The 19,204-nt window shown below is 37.2% G+C and overlaps 2 protein-coding genes and 1 non-coding gene across 6 annotated transcripts; 2 read left to right on the top strand and 1 right to left on the bottom strand.

Annotated features, from left to right (window-relative positions):
* The first annotated feature begins 18 nt into the window (after positions 1-18).
* LOC140771496 (flap endonuclease 1-A-like) lies at positions 19-6,336 on the top strand. The gene is made up of 17 exons (XM_073113081.1): positions 19-130; positions 211-327; positions 497-555; positions 649-708; positions 821-874; positions 992-1,040; positions 1,177-1,224; positions 1,756-1,821; positions 2,025-2,075; positions 2,151-2,270; positions 2,347-2,431; positions 3,298-3,379; positions 4,027-4,135; positions 4,227-4,283; positions 4,376-4,422; positions 4,504-4,558; positions 5,866-6,336. Exons 1-17 carry the CDS (start codon positions 119-121, stop codon positions 6,064-6,066), a joined length of 1,272 nt encoding a protein of 423 aa, XP_072969182.1. The 5' UTR covers positions 19-118; the 3' UTR covers positions 6,067-6,336.
* A 1,442-nt stretch (positions 6,337-7,778) lies between these two features.
* TRNAC-GCA (transfer RNA cysteine (anticodon GCA)) lies at positions 7,779-7,850 on the bottom strand. The gene has a single exon. It is a non-coding gene; the product is annotated as a tRNA-Cys (tRNA).
* A 2,620-nt stretch (positions 7,851-10,470) lies between these two features.
* Positions 10,471-17,441, top strand: LOC140769617 (phytochrome A type 3). Of its 4 annotated transcripts, none has more exons than XM_073110389.1 (5): positions 10,471-10,934; positions 11,710-13,788; positions 14,003-14,816; positions 15,202-15,492; positions 16,944-17,441. In XM_073110389.1, the coding sequence occupies exons 2-5, from the start codon at positions 11,730-11,732 to the stop codon at positions 17,197-17,199; spliced, it is 3,420 nt and encodes a 1,139-aa protein (XP_072966490.1). In that variant the 5' UTR covers positions 10,471-10,934; positions 11,710-11,729; the 3' UTR covers positions 17,200-17,441. The 4 variants fall into 4 exon arrangements, with proteins under 4 accessions (XP_072966490.1, XP_072966489.1, XP_072966486.1 ...); XM_073110388.1 differs by having other exon boundaries at positions 10,471-11,245; XM_073110385.1 differs by having other exon boundaries at positions 11,718-13,788; positions 16,944-17,440.
* Positions 17,442-19,204: the final 1,763 nt, after the last annotated feature.

Raw genomic sequence — 19,204 nt, 5'->3', positions numbered from 1 at the left:
GGGGGTTTATTCTAGAGACTTAGCTATACGGGCCTAAAATATCCGAACCAAAATATCGTATCGTTCCACCTCGGGACTTTATCATCAAGGGAGGCGGGAAAAATCTCTCTCCATCGCCATGGGCATCAAGGTTAGGGTGGAGCTTCCATTTTTCCTTGGCTTCGCCAGCAAGTTACCTCTCATTCTTCTTGTTCTTCCTTCTGACCGTAGGGTTTAACGAAGCTCCTCGCCGACAACGCCCCGAAGGCCATGAAGGAGAACAAGTTCGTGAGCTACTTTGGCCGAGAGATCGCCATCGACGCCAGCATGAGCATCTACCAGTTCCTTGTGCGCCGAAATACTTCAAATTTCTTTGCTTTTGGTTTTGGTTGCTTATAATTCCCCCCATTCTTCTGTTTCTCGACCGTATTTCGGAATTTAGATTGTCGTAAATGGTAAAGTTTTCGATTTTTATGCCGTGGGAGTACGTATTCTTAGAAAATTATCTTGTTGGTAGGTTGTGGTAGGAAGGACTGGAACAGAGACCCTCACCAATGAAGCTGGAGAAGTCACAAGGTGCGGGAAAACCCTCTTATTAGTGATTTTTGTTGTTTGGATGGTGAATGCATAACGTTTGATCTCTTTGAACTATTATTCCTATCTTGGCAGTCATTTGCAGGGTATGTTTAACCGGACTATAAGATTGCTGGAGGCCGGAATAAAGCCAGTGTATGTTCCCAATTCTTCTTGCATTTTTTCTTATGATTCATGGTTGGTTGTTTTCAGAATCTTTGTGATGAGAGAGAGTGCCTTTAAGAATGTTTTGTGCTGTTTATGACAGATATGTTTTTGATGGCCAGCCACCTGATTTGAAGAAACAAGAGCTTGCTAAGAGGTATGTGTCATGGCATTTACTTTAAACACCATTGTCTTATTTTTTTTCTGTTTAATGTTTTATGGCTGTATTTAGTGGGTGCCTCTTTGATTTATTGTAATCTATTGCATTCTTTAGGTTCTCAAAGAGGGAGGATGCCACCAAGGATCTTTCTATAGCCATAGAGGTAATTGTTATCTTTTTTATCAAGTATTGCTCTTCAGACCTTATTTCGACCATTTGGATACCTGTTGGTGCACTTTGTTTGCTCAACTTTGTTCTCTTCTTTGGCCCCTTTTGGAATATAACTGCTGGTGTTACAGGCTGGAGACTTGGAAGCAATTGAAAAGTTCAGCAAAAGGACTGTCAAGGTAATTTTCAGTCTTTACCCATTTAGAGAATTTTTTTGTCTAGAGACTTCTATTTTAGAAACCTACTCCCACATTTGAATATTGGATGACCCGTAATAAAGTACTGTAACTTGAATGGTACAGATCTTTGTGACGAATCTGTTAGAAGGCATTCGGTGAAAGAACATTGTTTCTTCAAGAACTCCACTTCAAAAGCAATAATCGACGTGCCTAGGGTTAGGGCATCCCAACTCTTATATAGGTTAGCAAGATAAGATTAAATTCAAGTCAAATCTAGACTCACAGAATTTCAGATTTTGCAAAATCTCTGTGGTGTGTTCGAATGCCAGTCGTGCCTATTCGAACGGCCTAACTTGAATTCCATGTGCATTCGAATGGTCGAAAACCACTCTCTATATTTTCGAACGTGCTTCAAACTGTTGCAGGCAAGCTAGACTTGTTCATAGAATGGCAGTGGCTCATTTGGATCTGCATCTGTAACTTTTGAGGATGAACTTTTGTTTTTTCGCTTGTTCTTTTTTCTTTTTGCAGGTCACAAAGAAACATAATGAAGACTGTAAATGGCTCCTAAGATTGATGGGCATTCCTGTGATTGAGGTGCAATGGACTTCTCTTTTCTTTTTTCTTTGCTTCTATTTTTGTTTACTTGAGCTTAAGTATTCATGCAACCATGAGGAAACTATTGTCTGGAAATTTTCACCTTTCATATCAATTCATGGCAAAAGTGCACCCTATAAGACTTTTAAACATCAAAGATTTACAGTAATGATTAATGAGTCGTACTTCCTTTCTGTCTTCAGGCACCTTGTGAAGCAGAGGCAGAGTGCGCAGCACTTTGCAAGTGTGATAAGGCATGAAAAAAGAAGTGTTAGGAACAATCTTGTATCTTTCTTTTTCACGCCACTAACAATTTTAATAAACTATAGGTATATGCTGTGGCCTCAGAAGATATGGACACGCTAACTTTTGGTGCTCCAAGATTTCTTCGCCACTTTATGGTTTCAAGTTCCAAAAAAGTCCCTGTGATGGAATTTGAAGTTTCAAAGGTTCTGCACATTGCTGACAGCATGCTTCTGATTACTTCGTCTTGAATCTACAAATTATGCCTTTTCATCTTTCCAGGTTCTAGAGGAGCTTGAACTCACAATGGATCAATTCATTGACTTATGTATTCTTTCTGGATGCGACTACTGCAATAGTATCAAAGGTAACTTAACTTGGATAGTAGGTTTTTTTAAAATTGTATTTTCAATGATGTCATTAGGAGCTTAACAGTATTATAAGAAGATCCATGCCTTCAACTTCACAATTATTACTTCCTTTTTTTTCTACAAGAAGCTATATTTAGAAAAGATGCAGGTTTCACTGTTCTGTATACTATATATCTTCTTATAATGCCAACTCCTGGACAAATTTGTACATTTTCTTGTTTACTTCAATTTGGCATCTAATAGCTGTAGATAAAAAGAAATCTCAGGGTAACTTCTTGTGGATCTTAGAATTTCACTTGTGGAAAGTAAGTCTAAACTAGGTGTCAACTCTGGCTGCATGGACAGAAAGATACATACATTCACATGCCAAGACAATAAGCCCACCCTCTCTGTTAAGAACAAATCCTGAATGCATTGTGAAGCCTCTTCTAGTTTCTATATGAGATAGCTCCAGAACATACATTGTTGAATTAGTGCTTCATGTCTCTGAAGGATATTCTTAGGATAATAAGTCCTGATACAGTTTTGTTAGACTAAAATTTGATGATTCTACCATTTAGCTGCATGTGTTAATGTTTATGTGGATGTTTGTGAATTGCCTGGGAGTGTTTAGATTATGTTTTTTTTGTTATATTGAATTATTTCCAACTAAAATTTGTAATTTTAGTCGTCCTCAAGTTATTAACTTCCACTTAAATCCCCTTTTAAATCCATTTGTTTGATATTTGTCAAAACAGAAATTAGAATAAATATTTTTTTTTCTTCATCATAATTGATGCCACTGTAGAATTTATCATGCCTATCTCTTTATATATCTGGGAGATATCTATTCTAATGATCTCATTGCATATCTTTGAAATAGGTATTGGCGGACAAACAGCTTTGAAGCTTATCCGTCAACATGGTCGCATGGAAACTATATTGGAGAATATAAACAGAGAAAGGTGGGTCTGATAATAATATATATGGCTACGGACTTTTTATGTTTGGAGACATTTACTTAATTGTGTTTGATGCTCTAATTATCATAACACTACTATGTAATGTCATACTTTGATTGACCTTCAAGATTGATGGAACTTCTTTCAAATTGTTCTTTTTTCATAGCTTATTTCTTTATTTTAAGTTGTTACAGGTAATTTTCTATGCTGGATAATGAGATTGATCAATACAAGCACCATGTGACATTTCTCATCAATTGATAATACGCAAGAAGATATTGTATTACAATGATACTATCAACTGACCAAAGAAAACTTTTTCCTTCAGCTGTGCTCAGTAAGCGGCTGATTTTCTATTTTGGCTGTCTGGCAAATTTCTTCAGATTGCAGTTATGCCAAGTTGCCAACTACTCATGAGTCATGAATATGTCCAGGAAAATCATTCTTCACATTGTATTAGAATGTTGCTGTTTTAACTACATGTATTTTGAAGACTGTAAGCATGTCATTCATATACATGTTGAATTGATGAAGATTCAAGGCTTTGATTAGTTTTAAATCCTTATCTTGTCTGAAGGTTATTCTAAGAGAAATCTATTTTTGACTTATCTATTTGGAGATAAACTTGTTGCTGCATTTTTTAATGTCAGGTATCAAATTCCAGATGACTGGCCTTATCAAGAAGCTCGACAATTGTTCAAAGAACCTAGGGTCTCTCTTGAACTTCCCGAGCTGAAGTGGACCACTCCAGATGAGAAGGTCATTTGGTAACCAAGTTAGTTCATACCCACATCTTTGAATTATTTGAATTTTGAAATAAGCAACATTTTTTCTCTTCCCCTTCATTTAGGGTCTTCTTAACTTCCTGGTCACTGAAAATGGTTTCAATCATAATCGAGTGACAAAGGCATGTATTTTATTTTTCACCAATAATAAAATGATTGCATTTGCTTTCTCACGTAGTCCTTGATATCAGCTATTTGTTTTGTATATTAATAGGCAATAGGAAAGATAAAAGCTGCCAAGAATAAATTTTCCCAAGGGAGGTAAGCACTAATAGTACCAGTATCATAATGGCATTTCATTTTTCTGATGGTGATAGCTGATACCACTTGGGATTTCCCCAGACTGGAGTCCTTTTCTGTACCAGTTCTTCATGCATCTTCACCTCCCAAACAGAAGGTATGTGCTTGAAATAATCTTATTTTTATCCATCCTGCTTGTAAAATTTTTTGGTTTGTTTTTGAAATAAAGAACCTTCTGTGAATATAAATGCATGTTGGAAGATGAATACTTGTAAAATATCTTGCGGGCTGCTTCTTATTGATGAATCTTACTCACGGGAAGTCACGTTTGATTATTGTTGCTGAATGAGCTGGATTAATTTTTTATTATATGGGGCCATAATTATTTCATAACCTCTTTCATCCAAATCCCAAGTATCTGGTGTCTTTCAATTTGTTGGTCACCACTTCAACTTCTGACCTGCTGCATTTTCTTTTTCACATGCTGAAATTGTCTTGCATGCGCATTATTGCTATACAGGTTGCATTGTATATGCCTTGAAAGCCAGCCTGAAAATATCTTCTGATAGAAGCCAACTCAAATATTTCAAATCTATTAAATTTCTCCGTAGATGGGCATCTTAATACTGTAGACCCTCTTGCTCATAAGGTACAGAAGAAAAATGAGATTTCAAAATAAGTTTGAGTTTGAGCATTTCAACGACCTATATTTATAATTTATGTACTAGGACTCGCATTAGAATTCAATTAGATACAACCAGTATCAGACTTACTAATATGGTGGCAAAATTTGATGGTCATCTTTTTCTAGTTCTTTATAGGCGAATTCTTATTGTGTCCTTACACTAATAGCTGCTCTGACCAACATGTGATTTGCTTGCTACATCTAGTAGTTTAATTATCACAAGGGAAATATTTGTGGTCTCACATTAGACAGTTACTGATGATTAAGATTCCAGATATGATACACATCTGAATATAAATAACGTAGTAGGGAACTCTTACTTGGCCTGGTGCAATTATTCTGATGACTATTGGTATTAAATTATTAGCTGGTCAGCCATTTTTTATGCTGTGAATGCAAATACTTTTCAAAACAGGAGTCTGGTCAATATGTTTAGTAGACAAATTTCATGCTCTTCTACCTTTATTGTTCAGTTTGCATACTTCCTATTTCTTTTGTGCCTTAATCTTTAACAGGGAAATACATATAAAAAGTTAATAACTGCTTGAAATGTTATGCTTTTGCCTGAACTCATCCTTTGCTACTTGATTGCATAGCAACCACATGTATCTCTGGAGAAATTTTTTAACTGCTCTTTTAAGGATGTTTACATATGTATCTTATAGTTTTATTTTATTATGTTTTTTTTTTAATTTTTGCTTCAGGTAGAAATAAATTAGTTAGGCGGATCATCTTAGAAGCTAAACCTGATACAGACCATTCCTTCCGTGATGTTACAGGAAAACAGATGCATGCTAGGCACTGCACGACTACTACCCAAGTCTAGGATGTTCACCCTACAAATCTGTAGAACCTCGAGCTTTAACATTGGTAGATTGAAGCTGCCGATGGCAGAATTGCAGTTCAGATGCCATGAAGTGCTATATGTTGGTTCTTATTTCAGCACAGGAAGCCGAGAAACACTAGTGGTCTTTAAATAACAGACGAATGGTTGGGCCTTGAAAATGTACTGCTAATTCTAAAATTAAAATGATTCACGTAAGACATGCCTAAGTTTAACTTGTATGCGTTTAGAGCGCATGAGAATTATTTATAGACATAATTTGCTTATGTCACTATAAATAACATTACAGTTACAGTGAATTGATTTGGAAAGAACGGGATAACACGATGATTCGTGTACTCGTGCAAAAATGCTTCTGCTGATCAGTTCAACAACAAAGGAATATAAAGTTATAATAATGTTACCTCTACAAGATCATGCAGTGTAGACTTTAACCTGCTGCTCCTGGACCTTGACCCTTCACTTTTGCTTGGAAATTAAAGCTAGAATATGCAAATGAGCTCTCCTGTATGAACTTTGGCATTACATTTTTGAAACCAACACACTCTGTATCCTTTTGTTTGATTGTTCTTTTGGTGTCTATATCTGTCAAGCCTCTTCAAATTTTATTGTTTGCTCTACAAGATCATGCAGTGTAGACCTTAACCTGCTGCTCCTGGACCTTGACCCTTCACTTTTGCTTGGAAATTAAAGCTAGAATATGCAAATGAGCTCTCCTGTATGAACTTTGGCATTACATTTTTGAAACCAACACACCCTGTATCCTTTTGTTTGTTTGCTCTTTTGGTGTCTATATCTGTCAAGCCTCTTCAAATTTTATTGTTTGCTCTACAAGATCATGCAGTGTAGACCTTAACCTGCTGCTCATGGACCTTGACCCTTCACTTTTGCTTGGAAATTTAAACAAGAATATGCAAATGAGCTCTCCTGTGTGAACTTTGGCATTACATTTTTGAAACCAACATACTCTGTGTCCTTCTGTTTGATTGTTCTTTTGGTGTCTATATCTGTCAAGCCTCTTCAAATTTTATTGTTTGCTCTACAAGATCATGCAGTGTAGACCTTAACCTGCTGCTCCTGGACCTTGACCCTTCACTTTTGCTTGGAAATTAAAGCTAGAATATGCAAATGAGCTCTCCTGTATGAACTTTGGCATTACATTTTTGAAACCAACACACCCTGTATCCTTTTGTTTGTTTGCTCTTTTGGTGTCTATATCTGTCAAGCCTCTTCAAATTTTATTGTTTGCTCTACAAGATCATGCAGTGTAGACCTTAACCTGCTGCTCATGGACCTTGACCCTTCACTTTTGCTTGGAAATTTAAACAAGAATATGCAAATGAGCTCTCCTGTGTGAACTTTGGCATTACATTTTTGAAACCAACATACTCTGTGTCCTTCTGTTTGATTGTTCTTTTGGTGTCTATATCTGTCAAGCCTCTTCAAATTTTATTGTTTGCTCTACAAGATCATGCAGTGTAGACCTTAACCTGCTGCTCATGGACCTTGACCCTTCACTTTTGCTTGGAAATTAAAGCTAGAATATGCAGATGAGCTCTCCTGTATGAACTTTGGCATTGCATTTTTGAAAACAACACACCCTGTGTCCTTCTGTTTGTTTGCTCTTTTGGTGTCTATATCTGTCGAACCTCTTCAAATTATATTGTTCCAGTGAGTTGATTGATTGTCTGAACTGTTGTTCTGCATCTCCATATTTGTCGCCTAACAGATCTCATTGCCTAGACTGTTGTTCTTGGTCAATGGTAGGACTTGCCTTTTTAGAGCATCCCACTGCTGTAAATTTGAAAAATAATTCTGTAATGTTTTTTCCCAAAAATATCAAGATGTAGGGCCCAACCGGGTTCGAACCGGTGACCTCTTGATCTGCAGTCAAATGCTCTACCACTGAGCTATGGACCCCGTCGCTTATACTTACAAGAATGATAATAAATTGGCTTTGGATCAAGATTTAGAACATGGCCATCTAATTATTAGATAGTCCCAAATGAAACCCTTTCAGCACTCAAAAGTCAAAAGCTTGTCCTCATGATTAAAGTATCTTAACAAGCGAGCTCTAAGGCAAAAGGAGTAGTAGTACAACAAAAGGGGGAATATTAGCTAATGGGTAAGTATTAAATTAGATAGGATTAGTGGATTTGATTCACCTTGTCTTTAAGAAGTGTAAATTGGATTACTTTTTGTGCCCCCCATTTTAGTAAGGAAGATATGGGGGTGGTCATCTCAATGGCTTGTTTATCTCCAAATTAGTTGAACTAATCACATGTTGTCGGCCATAAGCCATAAGCTAATCACTCCAAAACGTAATGAAAGACTAAAGAGGAAGCTTTGAATAAATAAATAAATAATATGGCGATCCACTAACGTCTCATTCGTCCTTTTTCTTTGCATTTAACGCTTTGGGCAGCATATAGGTTTGTCCACTTACCATGAGATCATGTGGGCATGTCCCCTCTACTTATGCAACCCTTTATTAATTCTTTTGCTCTTAAGATATAATTTTCCCAAATTTTTTTTTCTTTCCACTATTATTCTTATCCAATAGGAAAATTTGAAAAAGGAAAAAAAATATATGTTTTATCCTCTTGTTATTTGACCAAAATTCAAAAAGCTTCTTGAATTTTTCATTAGTGATACTTAAATGATGTGTCCATTGGTTAGAGGTGATGTGATGGCGTCGGTGGCGATGGCGGTGATGACGATAGTAGACCTAAGATTTAGAGGGGAAGATAAAGGAAAAGAAGGTCAGCTATATAAAATTAGTGGCAACAGCAAATAATAATGGAGGGAAGGAAATTGAGGTGGAGAAATGAAAGGGAGAAGAAAAGGCAAATCCAAATATAGTCACTAGTATGATTTTTCGTTGATATTGTTTGATATTTGAATAATTTTCTACCTGAGCACTATGAGGTCATTTGGTTTTTTATATTTAGAAATGTATGTGTATGAAGAGATATATGGTTTCTTTAGATGTTGTATCTAGATAAACAATGGTTTGTTTGGTTAATTATAATTTATGACAATATATTTGTTATATATATATTTAATTATAAACTAAAATATATATCTAGATGTATTTGTTATTTTAATTTATAAAACTTTTTCATATTGTATAACTAAAATATGTCACATATCATGAATGGTTGTGCAATCAGCACTTGTCATACCAGCGACGTATTGACATGTGACATAAGGGGGTGTCACACGATACTCCTAATAACTTCGCTGCTTGCCATTAACCTTGTCATCGAGCTACCCGTCGTCTCTCATCGTCGACCAAGTTTTATCAGATCCGCAACTTTAAGTTTTTAACCCCGCTTTCTCTCTCTCTCTCGATATCGATCTCGATCTTTCTTCTCTCTTGGGCTAGAGCACCCAACGAAACTCGAGCGACAGTGAAGGCAAGCGATGAGCAGTAATCACGACTATGAAGATGAAAGTAAGTATCATTTATCCTTTCTCTCTCCTTTTACAGCACGGCAAATAAGTGTCATGACGTGGTCCATACTCGTAGCTTAGCCGTCGTTGTTTATATTTTTATTTTTATCTTTTTGATAGTATAGTTTACCATTTCGGCCGGGTAAAACACTGAAACAGTGTAGCAATTTTATTTTTCTACGATTTCCGAGGCAGTGAATGAATGTGCACTGGTTGATGGCCACGCGTAGCCCATGCTGCGGCTTTGTCGATATCCATGTCTATCCAACAGTGATATGAATTTGGGGGGGTTTTATGACTCCCATGCTGCATACGATCCTACTCCTTTTCCCGATGCCCCTCCCCCTCCTCCGCCCACGGGTTTCAACTATACTGCTCTTCGCCGTAGTAGAATATTATTATTAATACACCCACATGCCAAACTAACCTATTATTATTATTATTATTATTATTATTATTATTATTATTATTTCTTTTTAATACATGCTTTAAATTATTATTATTATTTTTTAATTCTCATCCTGTGACACAGACACACAGTAGATGAAAAAGATGTCACACGTGACTCGTGCCTCACAAACATGACACTTCTATACATATAGAAAATAATTATAGTTTAGAATGAACCCAATGACAGAAATAAGATAAAAAATTATAGATCAAATATGTGACTGTTGTAATCTGATAAAGATGTTTAATTATGATTGTCAAAAGATACTCTAGGTATTTGAAATTGAGAAATAAAAAGGGGTAAATTATAAAGATTAAATTGCTCTTCTAATTTAAACCACTGAAGAAAATATTTCTTACTTAAATAATAAGATTATTGATACCATAAGGGTATTGTGGTAATTTAAAGTATTTGTTATTTAATAGGAATTTCATAGTTAATCCAAATACATGATTTTATAGGATTATTAGAGTAATTATTTTTTTTTTCTAGAGTTGTTTTAAAAAAGTAATGTATTACTGTGGATTAGTTTGATCGAGTATAGTTTGTTTTTAAGGCATAACTACTATGAAATTTAGGAAGATAGATATATATATATATATATAAGCAAATAAAAGATTGTAGAGGGCTATAGATGCAAAATAACCCAATTGAAAGCCGCAACTGTAACTAAAAATAAGAGCAAGGAGTCTTCAAAAATCCTCGAAGTCGGCGTTCCTCTAATCGGCTTCTCTGTTCCTCTCATGGAATTTGTTGGTTCTTTGGGGTCTGCGATCATACTTTCGTTCTCGAATTCGGCGTGCGCGCACTCAGACGGTTGCTTCGAGAGCTACCTTGTCCTTTCCTGTGGTCCCAGAAACCTCTTCGCGGATCGAACGGGAGGTGCTTAGAGACGGTGGTATCGAGTTCTCTTGGGGATTTGGGAGATGGGTTTTTGGTTTTGAAGCGTTTGGGATTGCCAAGGTGGTATTTTGAGGGCGGTTATCACTTGGGTTTTCCGGGTTTTGGATGCGAGAGAAGTTTTTGAGGTTGTTTATGGGGTTTGAGGAAGTGGGTCGAGATGGTTTTTTGATTTCGTAGCTACTGCGTTATCCAAGGTATCGTCTTTGGAGTTGGATTTCTCGTTATATTAGCTTCCAGAGTTATTTGCTTTCTGGTGAGAGCATTTATCTGCAGTGCGGATTGAAAGCTCTCTTTTGCCAGTAGATTTGGACTTTGCTGGATTATTCCTATCATACAAGTATCCGAACTTAGAGCTTTTGAGCGGTGTGTTTTGGATGCTGCTTGAAATCCTTTGAATAGATGTCATCTTATTCTTGGATTACAGTGTGTTATCCTCTCCTTTGGTGTTTTGTCAATATCCGATTAGGAAGTTCCTACTTGAGTTGTTGTCTTCTAGTCTCATAAGGTATACTTCTTCACTCTCTGCTCTTTTTCTTGTCTGCAATCTTCTTGTCCTTCTCTCTATGAAGTAAAAGTATAAGAAAAGCAAAATAGTTTTTGCTCAGAGGGTGATCCTATTCCTTCCCAAGTGGTCTTCTTAAGATCTTGTTATCTTTCTATGAAAAAATTATCTTTGTGTATTGATTTTAGCTTTTTCCGGTACCATGCACAAAACATCTCCTTTGTTGAGTTCTTGGTTGCATTTAATATAGTAATCACTCCAGACGGATCTTGTTGTTAAGTCTAGAACTTGAGTTTTGCCTTTTGTTCTAGTAATGGCAACACAAGACATCCCCTTCTTGATTACCCGGATTTGAGCTTTCCTAGTACGAAATATTATCTTCGGGGAAGCCAATTAAATTTTTTTTCCCCCTCTACTTGACTTGCAATCTGTGCTAAAAGCATCTCTTTTTAACTCAAGGACTTTAGCTTCTCAGGGAACTACAAAGATGTCTTCGTCACGGCCTGCTCAATCTTCCACTAGTAGTGGCAGAAGCAGACAAAGTGCTAGGATAATAGCTCAGACCAATATCGATGCAAAGCTCAATGCAGAGTTTGAGGAATCTCGTGACACCTTCGACTACTCTAGATCAGTGGATGCGCACAAGACATCGCCTCTCGAGCAACAGAGAACAGAGAAGGTTACCGCTTACTTGCAACACATTCAGAGAGGAAATCTGATTCAGCCCTTTGGTTGCTTGCTAGCACTTGATGAGAAGGCATTCAAAGTTATTGCATACAGCAAGAATGCACCGGAGATGCTTACTATGGTTAGCTATGCAGTTCCCAGTGTTGGTGACCAACCAACACTCGGGATAGGCACTGATGTGAGGACCCTCTTTACTGCCCCTAGCACCGCTGCTCTGCAGAAGGCGCTAGGCTTCGCTGATGTTTCTATGTTAAATCCCATCCTAGTGCATTGCAAGATCTCCGGTAAGCCCTTTTATGCAATTATCCACAGGGTGACTGCTTGTCTGATAGTAGATTTTGAGCCAGTGAAGCCCACTGAATTGCCTATGACTGCTGCTGGGGCTCTCCAATCATACAAGCTTGCCGCCAAGGCCATAAGTAAACTTCAGTTACTGCCTGGTGGGAGCATGGAGAGGCTATGCAATACTGTAGTTGAGGAGGTCTTTGAGCTCACAGGGTATGACAGGGTGATGACTTACAAGTTCCATGAAGATGATCATGGTGAGGTTATTGCTGAGATCACAAAGCCGGGCCTTGATCCATATCTTGGCCTGCATTATCCAGCTACAGATATTCCTCAGGCTGCTAGATTTCTTTTCTTGAAGAATAAGGTCCGAATGATCTGCGACTGCCGGGCAAAACCTGTAAAGGTCTACCAAGATGAGACGCTTCCAGTTGACATCAGCTTCTGTGGTTCCACCCTGAGAGCCCCACACAGTTGTCACTTGCAGTATATGGAGAACATGAATTCAATTGCGTCCCTTGTTATGGCGGTGGTGGTTAATGAAGGTGGAGATGAGGATGAGACAGAGCGTGGACAGCAGCCTCAGCAGCAGAAGAGGAAGAAGCTATGGGGTCTTGTTGTTTGCCATAATGAGAGCCCAAGATTTGTTCCTTTTCCCTTGAGGTATGCCTGTGAGTTCTTGATGCAAGTGTTTGCCATCCACGTCCACAAGGAATTTGAATTTGAGAACCAAGTGAGAGAGAAAAACATCTTACGAACCCAAACACTTTTGTGTGACATGCTTCTTAAAGAAGCTGCTCCTCTAAGCATTGTCTCTCAAAGTCCAAATATAATGGATCTAATTAAGTGCGAAGGTGCTGCCCTTCTGCATCAAAATAAAGTATGGCGGCTTGGTCTGGCTCCAACTGAATCTGAGATACGTGACATTGCTTTTTGGCTCGCAGAGTATCATCCTGATTCTACAGGCTTAAGTACTGATAGCCTACATGATGCCGGATATCCAGGTGCTCTAGCTCTTGGTCATGTAGTTTGTGGAATGGCAGCTGCTAGGATCACCTCCAAGGACATTCTTTTCTGGTTTAGGTCACATACTGCTGCTCAGATTAGATGGGGAGGTGCAAAGCATGATCCGGCAGTCCAGGATGATGGCAGGAGAATGCACCCTAGGTCCTCGTTCAAAGCTTTTCTTGAAGTGGTAAAGATGAGGAGTTTGCCTTGGAATGACTACGAGATGGATGCCATTCACTCATTGCAGCTCATATTGAGAGGTACTTTGAGTGGTTTTGCTGATGCAAGTAAGAAAGAAGCTACACTGGATAGCCAGATCAATGACCTTAAACTTGAAGGAATGGTGGAACTGCAAGCTGTGACAAATGAAATGGTCCGGTTGATTGAGACAGCAACTGCACCAATTTTGGCAGTGGATAACAATGGGGTTATTAATGGATGGAATCAGAAAATCGCTGAATTAACAGGTCTGTCAGTTGACGAGGCTATAGGAAAACATCTGCTTTCCCTTGTTGAAGAATTTTCTGTTCCTGCTGTGGAGAAGATGCTTTACCTTGCATTGCAAGGTTAGTTTATGCTTCTTTTGCTTGGTTTTTATTTATCAATATACAAGTAGTGGCTGGCAATACTTTGAATAGTTATTATGTTGTATATTAGCTTGATGCTTGGATTTGCCACTGTTTGATGAGTTCCGTAATATATTCTGAGTAGTTTCTTTCTCTTATGCTTACAAGATATAAATATTTACCAAGTAAAGTAATGAATATTCCATATGGTCAGGTAAAGAAGAACAAAACGTGCAATTTCAAATGAAAACTCATGGTCGTCTGAAGGATGGTGGTCCTGTCATCTTGGTTGTAAATGCCTGTGCCAACCGTGACATCCATGATTATGTTGTTGGGGTTTGTTTTGTCGCCCAGGATATGACTGGTCATAAGATGGTGATGGACAGGTTTACACGAATAGAAGGTGATTATAAAGCAATAATACAGAACCCCAGCCCACTAATCCCTCCCATATTTGGTGCTGATGAATTTGGCTGGTGCTCTGAGTGGAATGCTGCTATGAACAAGTTGTCTGGATGGCAGAGAGATGAGGTGATGGATAAGATGCTCTTGGGTGAGGTATTTGGTAGTAGACCAGCCTGCTGTCGTATGAAACAAGATGCTTTTGTAAATCTTAGTGTCATAATTAATAACGCAATGACGGGCCAAGAAACAGAGAAGGCTCCATTTGGTTTTCTTGACCGAAATGGCAAGCATGTCGAATGCCTATTGTCAGTGAGTAAGAAAGTTGATGGAGAGGGTATAGTGACTGGAGTATTCTGCTTTCTCCACACTGCTAGTCATGAGCTGCAACATGTGCTTCAAGTGCAGCAACTATCAGAGCAGGCAGCATTGAAGAGACTAAAGGCTTTGGCATATATAAGACATGAGATAAGAAATCCTCTTTCTGGTATTTTATATTCTAGGAAGATGCTGGAAGGCACTGATTTATGCGAAGAGCAAAAGCAGCTTCTTAATACTGGGACAAAGTGTCATCACCAGTTGAACAAGATTCTGGATGACTTGGACTTAGATAATATCATGGACAGGTACGTCTTACTACTTTCAAACAGATTAGATTTTTTTATTAGCCTTTCAGCCTATTAGCAAGTTCTGTTTTTATGAAAACAGTCTTAGCTGCATTTTTTTCCAGAGATCTAGTTTCTAGATGTTTACTCTTTATTTTCTTTATCTTACTTCTGTCCATTTAATTTATACTGCTTTGAAAGATCTCTACATGCTTACACTTTTACTTAGCAAACCGTCTTGATTTTATCTATGGAACTCATTTCTCTATCTCATTAATTTCTATGTGAAGAGAGAAAATGGCGTGGCTTGTCATGCTCTCAAGTCTCAGCTATATAGGATTACTTATACTGAGATTTTTGGTTCGGACTTTCAGCATTACATTTGTTTTTTTCTGTTTCTGTTCAGCTGCTTGGATCTGGAAATGGTTGAGTTCTGTTTGCAAGATGTGGTGGTAACTGCTGTAAGTCAAGTTCTGATTGCAAGCCAGGAAAAGGGTATTAGAATAACCTATGACTCATCTGGTGGAGTGATGAATGAAGGAGTTTATGGGGACAGTCTTAGGCTTCAACAGATCCTTGCTGACTTCTTGTTTGTTACTGTCAAGTTCTCTCCAAGTGGAGGCCAGGTTGAGATCACAGCTAGTCTGATTAAGGACAGCTTGGGAGAAACGCTTGATCTCATACATCTAGAGCTCAGGTATGTTCTAAGAGCTTTTCAACATCGTCACCAATGCTCCTTTTTTCTGTTTGATATGAAATGAATTATGTTTTCATTGTAAAATTGGAGCTAACTACATATCAGAGTTTCTGGAATATGCTTCTGCATAGTTTCTTCAGATTAAATTTGATTTGGCTTTACTTCGTTCTCTGCATGTCGCCCTGTGTCGTCCACCAAAGAGCGGCACAATACGTGTTGCCTCATGCCAAGCAGCAAGGTTCTGCACTTTACATGTCACATTATGGTTTGAAGTTGCAGGACATGGACACTTTATCTTTTGAGACTTAGTTAGGAAACAGCATGGTAAGAAGATAATTATAGTTGAGATGGAAATGTGAACATGGGTGAGTGGTTTCACCAGATAGGATAAATATGAAAGAAACATATAAAAATTAGTTGGAATGGCACCCACGTGATTAAATAAACAGAAAGTTGTTAAGACGATTGGGACAGTCTAAGATAAACAACATGCTGCATTAGCTAGAAAGAGTGAAAGAGTATAGCTAGAAAATTCCACAAGGGGGTGAAGATGGCCAAAAGTGACATTGGTAATAGCGGCTAGATAATGATCACCCCTCACTTGAATGGAAGCTATGCCCAAAGTTGGGGTATATGGTGACAAAGAATTCATGTAAAGGAAACCTAACTATTGGGAATGGAGATTTTTAATTTGTTTTGGTCAAGCCTATACTTTTTGTTTCAACTGCTTAACAAGAATTTAACTATACTTGATTGACTGTTATTTTCAATAATATATATTTGTATGTATACTAAAACAAAAGGTAGCAATCATTATATTGACCATCAAAATGATTTATACTAAGTCTCTTATGTTTGCTGTTCTGGGGATTATAGGTCATGCCTTTATGTAGGGCATTTTTTGAATGCTTCCCGACTCATTGCAGAACAAAGTCTGTTTTGAGAACTGTGCTCTTGTTTTTTTTTAATATTTATTCCGTATTGCTTTTCTTTCCTATGAATGTGTCAGCTTGTAATAATGTCCAGGGACAAATTTTGTCATTTCCTGAAACCTATTATAATAGTAGCAGCATGCATCACCTTCAAGCATGAATTTTTGTTATTTTAGTGTCGTAGGTGACTCTGCATTTGTAGTCCATAAGCATTGTTTTTATTCATTGATGTCAAATTAGTTTAGTGGTTAATTCCTCACTCGCATGATTACTGTGATTGTACTTATGGTTGAGTTCCTTGTTACTCTGATCTGTATTTGTTAGATATATTGTTCAGTAGATCCTCATGCCATCCGATATGCAGATTCCAGATTTGTGTGATAAAAGTGGCTACATGAGAATAGAAAGTATTCTCTTGTACAGTTCTTTGAAGAGGAGAACAATATAAAACTTTTTTAAATTTTAGTTCTTATGCTATGAGCTCTTTGAGTTGATTTTTTTTTTCTTTGCCCCCAACAGGATTAAACATACGGGCAGTGGAATACCCGAAGAGCTTCTCTCTCAGATGTTTGGCAGTGATGAAGACCCTAATGAGGAGGGTCTTGGTCTCCTTGTATGCAGGAAGCTGCTGAGACTCATGAATGGCGATGTCTGTTATCTCAGGGAATCCAGCAAGTCCTCCTTCATCATATCTCTGGAACTTGCTTCAGCCATGAAGCCCAAGGGCGCGCAAACTTTTACGCACGGTGCTACTGAATGTATTGCTGCAAACTAAGAGATCGATAATGTATCAGTTAATGTATCACTTCATTAGGGCATGCTGTCGCGCTCCTGTTTCAGGGACACTACGCGGATTAAAGCTGTAACTTTCTTCTCTCTCTGTTCTTCCATTTTCTGTCTGCTTCTTGTGTTTGTATCTTCTACTCAGACTGGTACTTTGTTGATTATACTTTGCTGATAGAAGGAAGTACCTCTAAAAATAGTTGAGTTGATGCATGGACTAGTTATCTACACTAATTATTAGCTTGTTCTTGCTCTTTTCCTCTAACACTTCTACCATTCGCAGTTTAATTCTTTGGGCCATGGCAACATGGTTGCAAATTGGCATTTGAACTGCTGCTTCTGTATCCACTATGATGGTCTGGTTCATATATATAGAAAAATGAAAAAGAGTAAATATTATGTTGTAGAAAAAGAGTAAATGTATTACCATGCATCAAAGACCTTACATGATGCATTCATCTGTAAATCAAATAGCATAAGATTAATAGTAATTATTTACTTGCTACCATGTTATTACAAATTTCAGTAGCCAGATCACTAGGTCCAATTACAATTTTTGCTACAAATTTCAAGTTGGGGGCATGGTCTAAATCTTGGAAGGACTTGGTCCAAGATTTGGGCTTTTAGTGATGGTGGCCAATGGCCTCTGCAATCATCTCCAGGTTCTTATAATCAGGTCATCTTCCAGGTAAAGCTAGCAATAGCGAAATTCAATGAAGAATACAATTTTCTTTTGTAAATTTATCGAGATTTAAGGTGCCCTATGAACTTTTATTTGTGCCCGTTGACTTAATTTCTTGTCATTTTAACTTGTGTGAAACTGTTAATTTTTCCATTTAGAGATAATAGTGAGAAAATAATTTTCTGTCAAGATGGCCAAACTCTTGATTTTTTTTTTTCACTCTTTTATCTTCTCTCCTTTTGAAATAATCAAACTTTAGAAATGAGAGTAATTTTGAGTACAAGTACTATAAAACTCATAGATTTTCATTAAAAAAATCTATCCTTTTGAATTAATTACTTTAAATTAAATAGGGCATTTGACCTTCTATATTAGAATTAAGGTTGTTAGGCAATTACAGATAAGTCATAACTCAAGAATTTTAAATTTGGTCTAACCACATACCAGTATAATATATTTTGTCATAAAAACATATCATATCATATACAAACATGAATAAATATAACCAGGATATGTCTATATATATAATGGTATTAAGTATTACAGGGGCTAGATTTTGTGATACCTGAAGGAAGGAAGAATAGTATTTATCTTATCCTGAGTCTTGTGAATAACCACAATGATTTCTAGGGGAATGAGGTTGTCAAGGGCTACTACAAGAGCAAGCTAAAGTATGCTTACTCTGCTGTTTTAACTTAAGCAAGCATAAACAAGCAATTTCAGTTCAGAGTCAAGTCGAGTCGAGTCAAGCTCAAGCCTAAATAATGAGCTTAGCTTGAGCGAGCCTATCAATGATCAAGCGTACTTTAGTTTCTAAGACTAAACTAATGAATCAAGTTTGAATTAAAAGGGGAGACATTGTACATTTTTAAATGATAGATACATATGACAATATTCACCTACTATGATATTATGATAACACACCGACTGCACTAAAACTTAAAGCTTTGTTTGGTTTGAGGCTAAGCTCCGAACTCGATTAGTTAATCTCATTTCTTAATGTCGATTTTTTAGAGATATGAAAAAAATAAAAAAAAATATATATATTTAGTTACTGAACTAGATTAAGATGTTCCTAAACTCAAAATAAACACGGCCTGAGCTATCAAAGAAAAGACAATAGTATTCTTTTTATATGTAATCTAACAAAGAGTAACTAGTTTTAAATGACCACTTCTTACTTGGATGAACACTATCGCTGGAGTATTATATAAGGATGAGCTCACCATCCTCTCTTTTACCACTTAATTATGATCATAAATTTCATCTCTACTTTTTGTTATATTGCCAATCTTTCCATTTGATATCTCAAAAT

Source organism: Typha angustifolia, chromosome 11 (assembly GCF_048772165.1).
Source record: "Typha angustifolia cultivar Huaian chromosome 11, ASM4877216v1, whole genome shotgun sequence".
Classification (NCBI taxonomy): Eukaryota; Viridiplantae; Streptophyta; class Magnoliopsida; order Poales; family Typhaceae; genus Typha; species Typha angustifolia.
The sequence above is the reverse complement of the archived record's forward strand: the minus strand, read 5'-3'. Positions and strand labels throughout refer to the sequence as shown.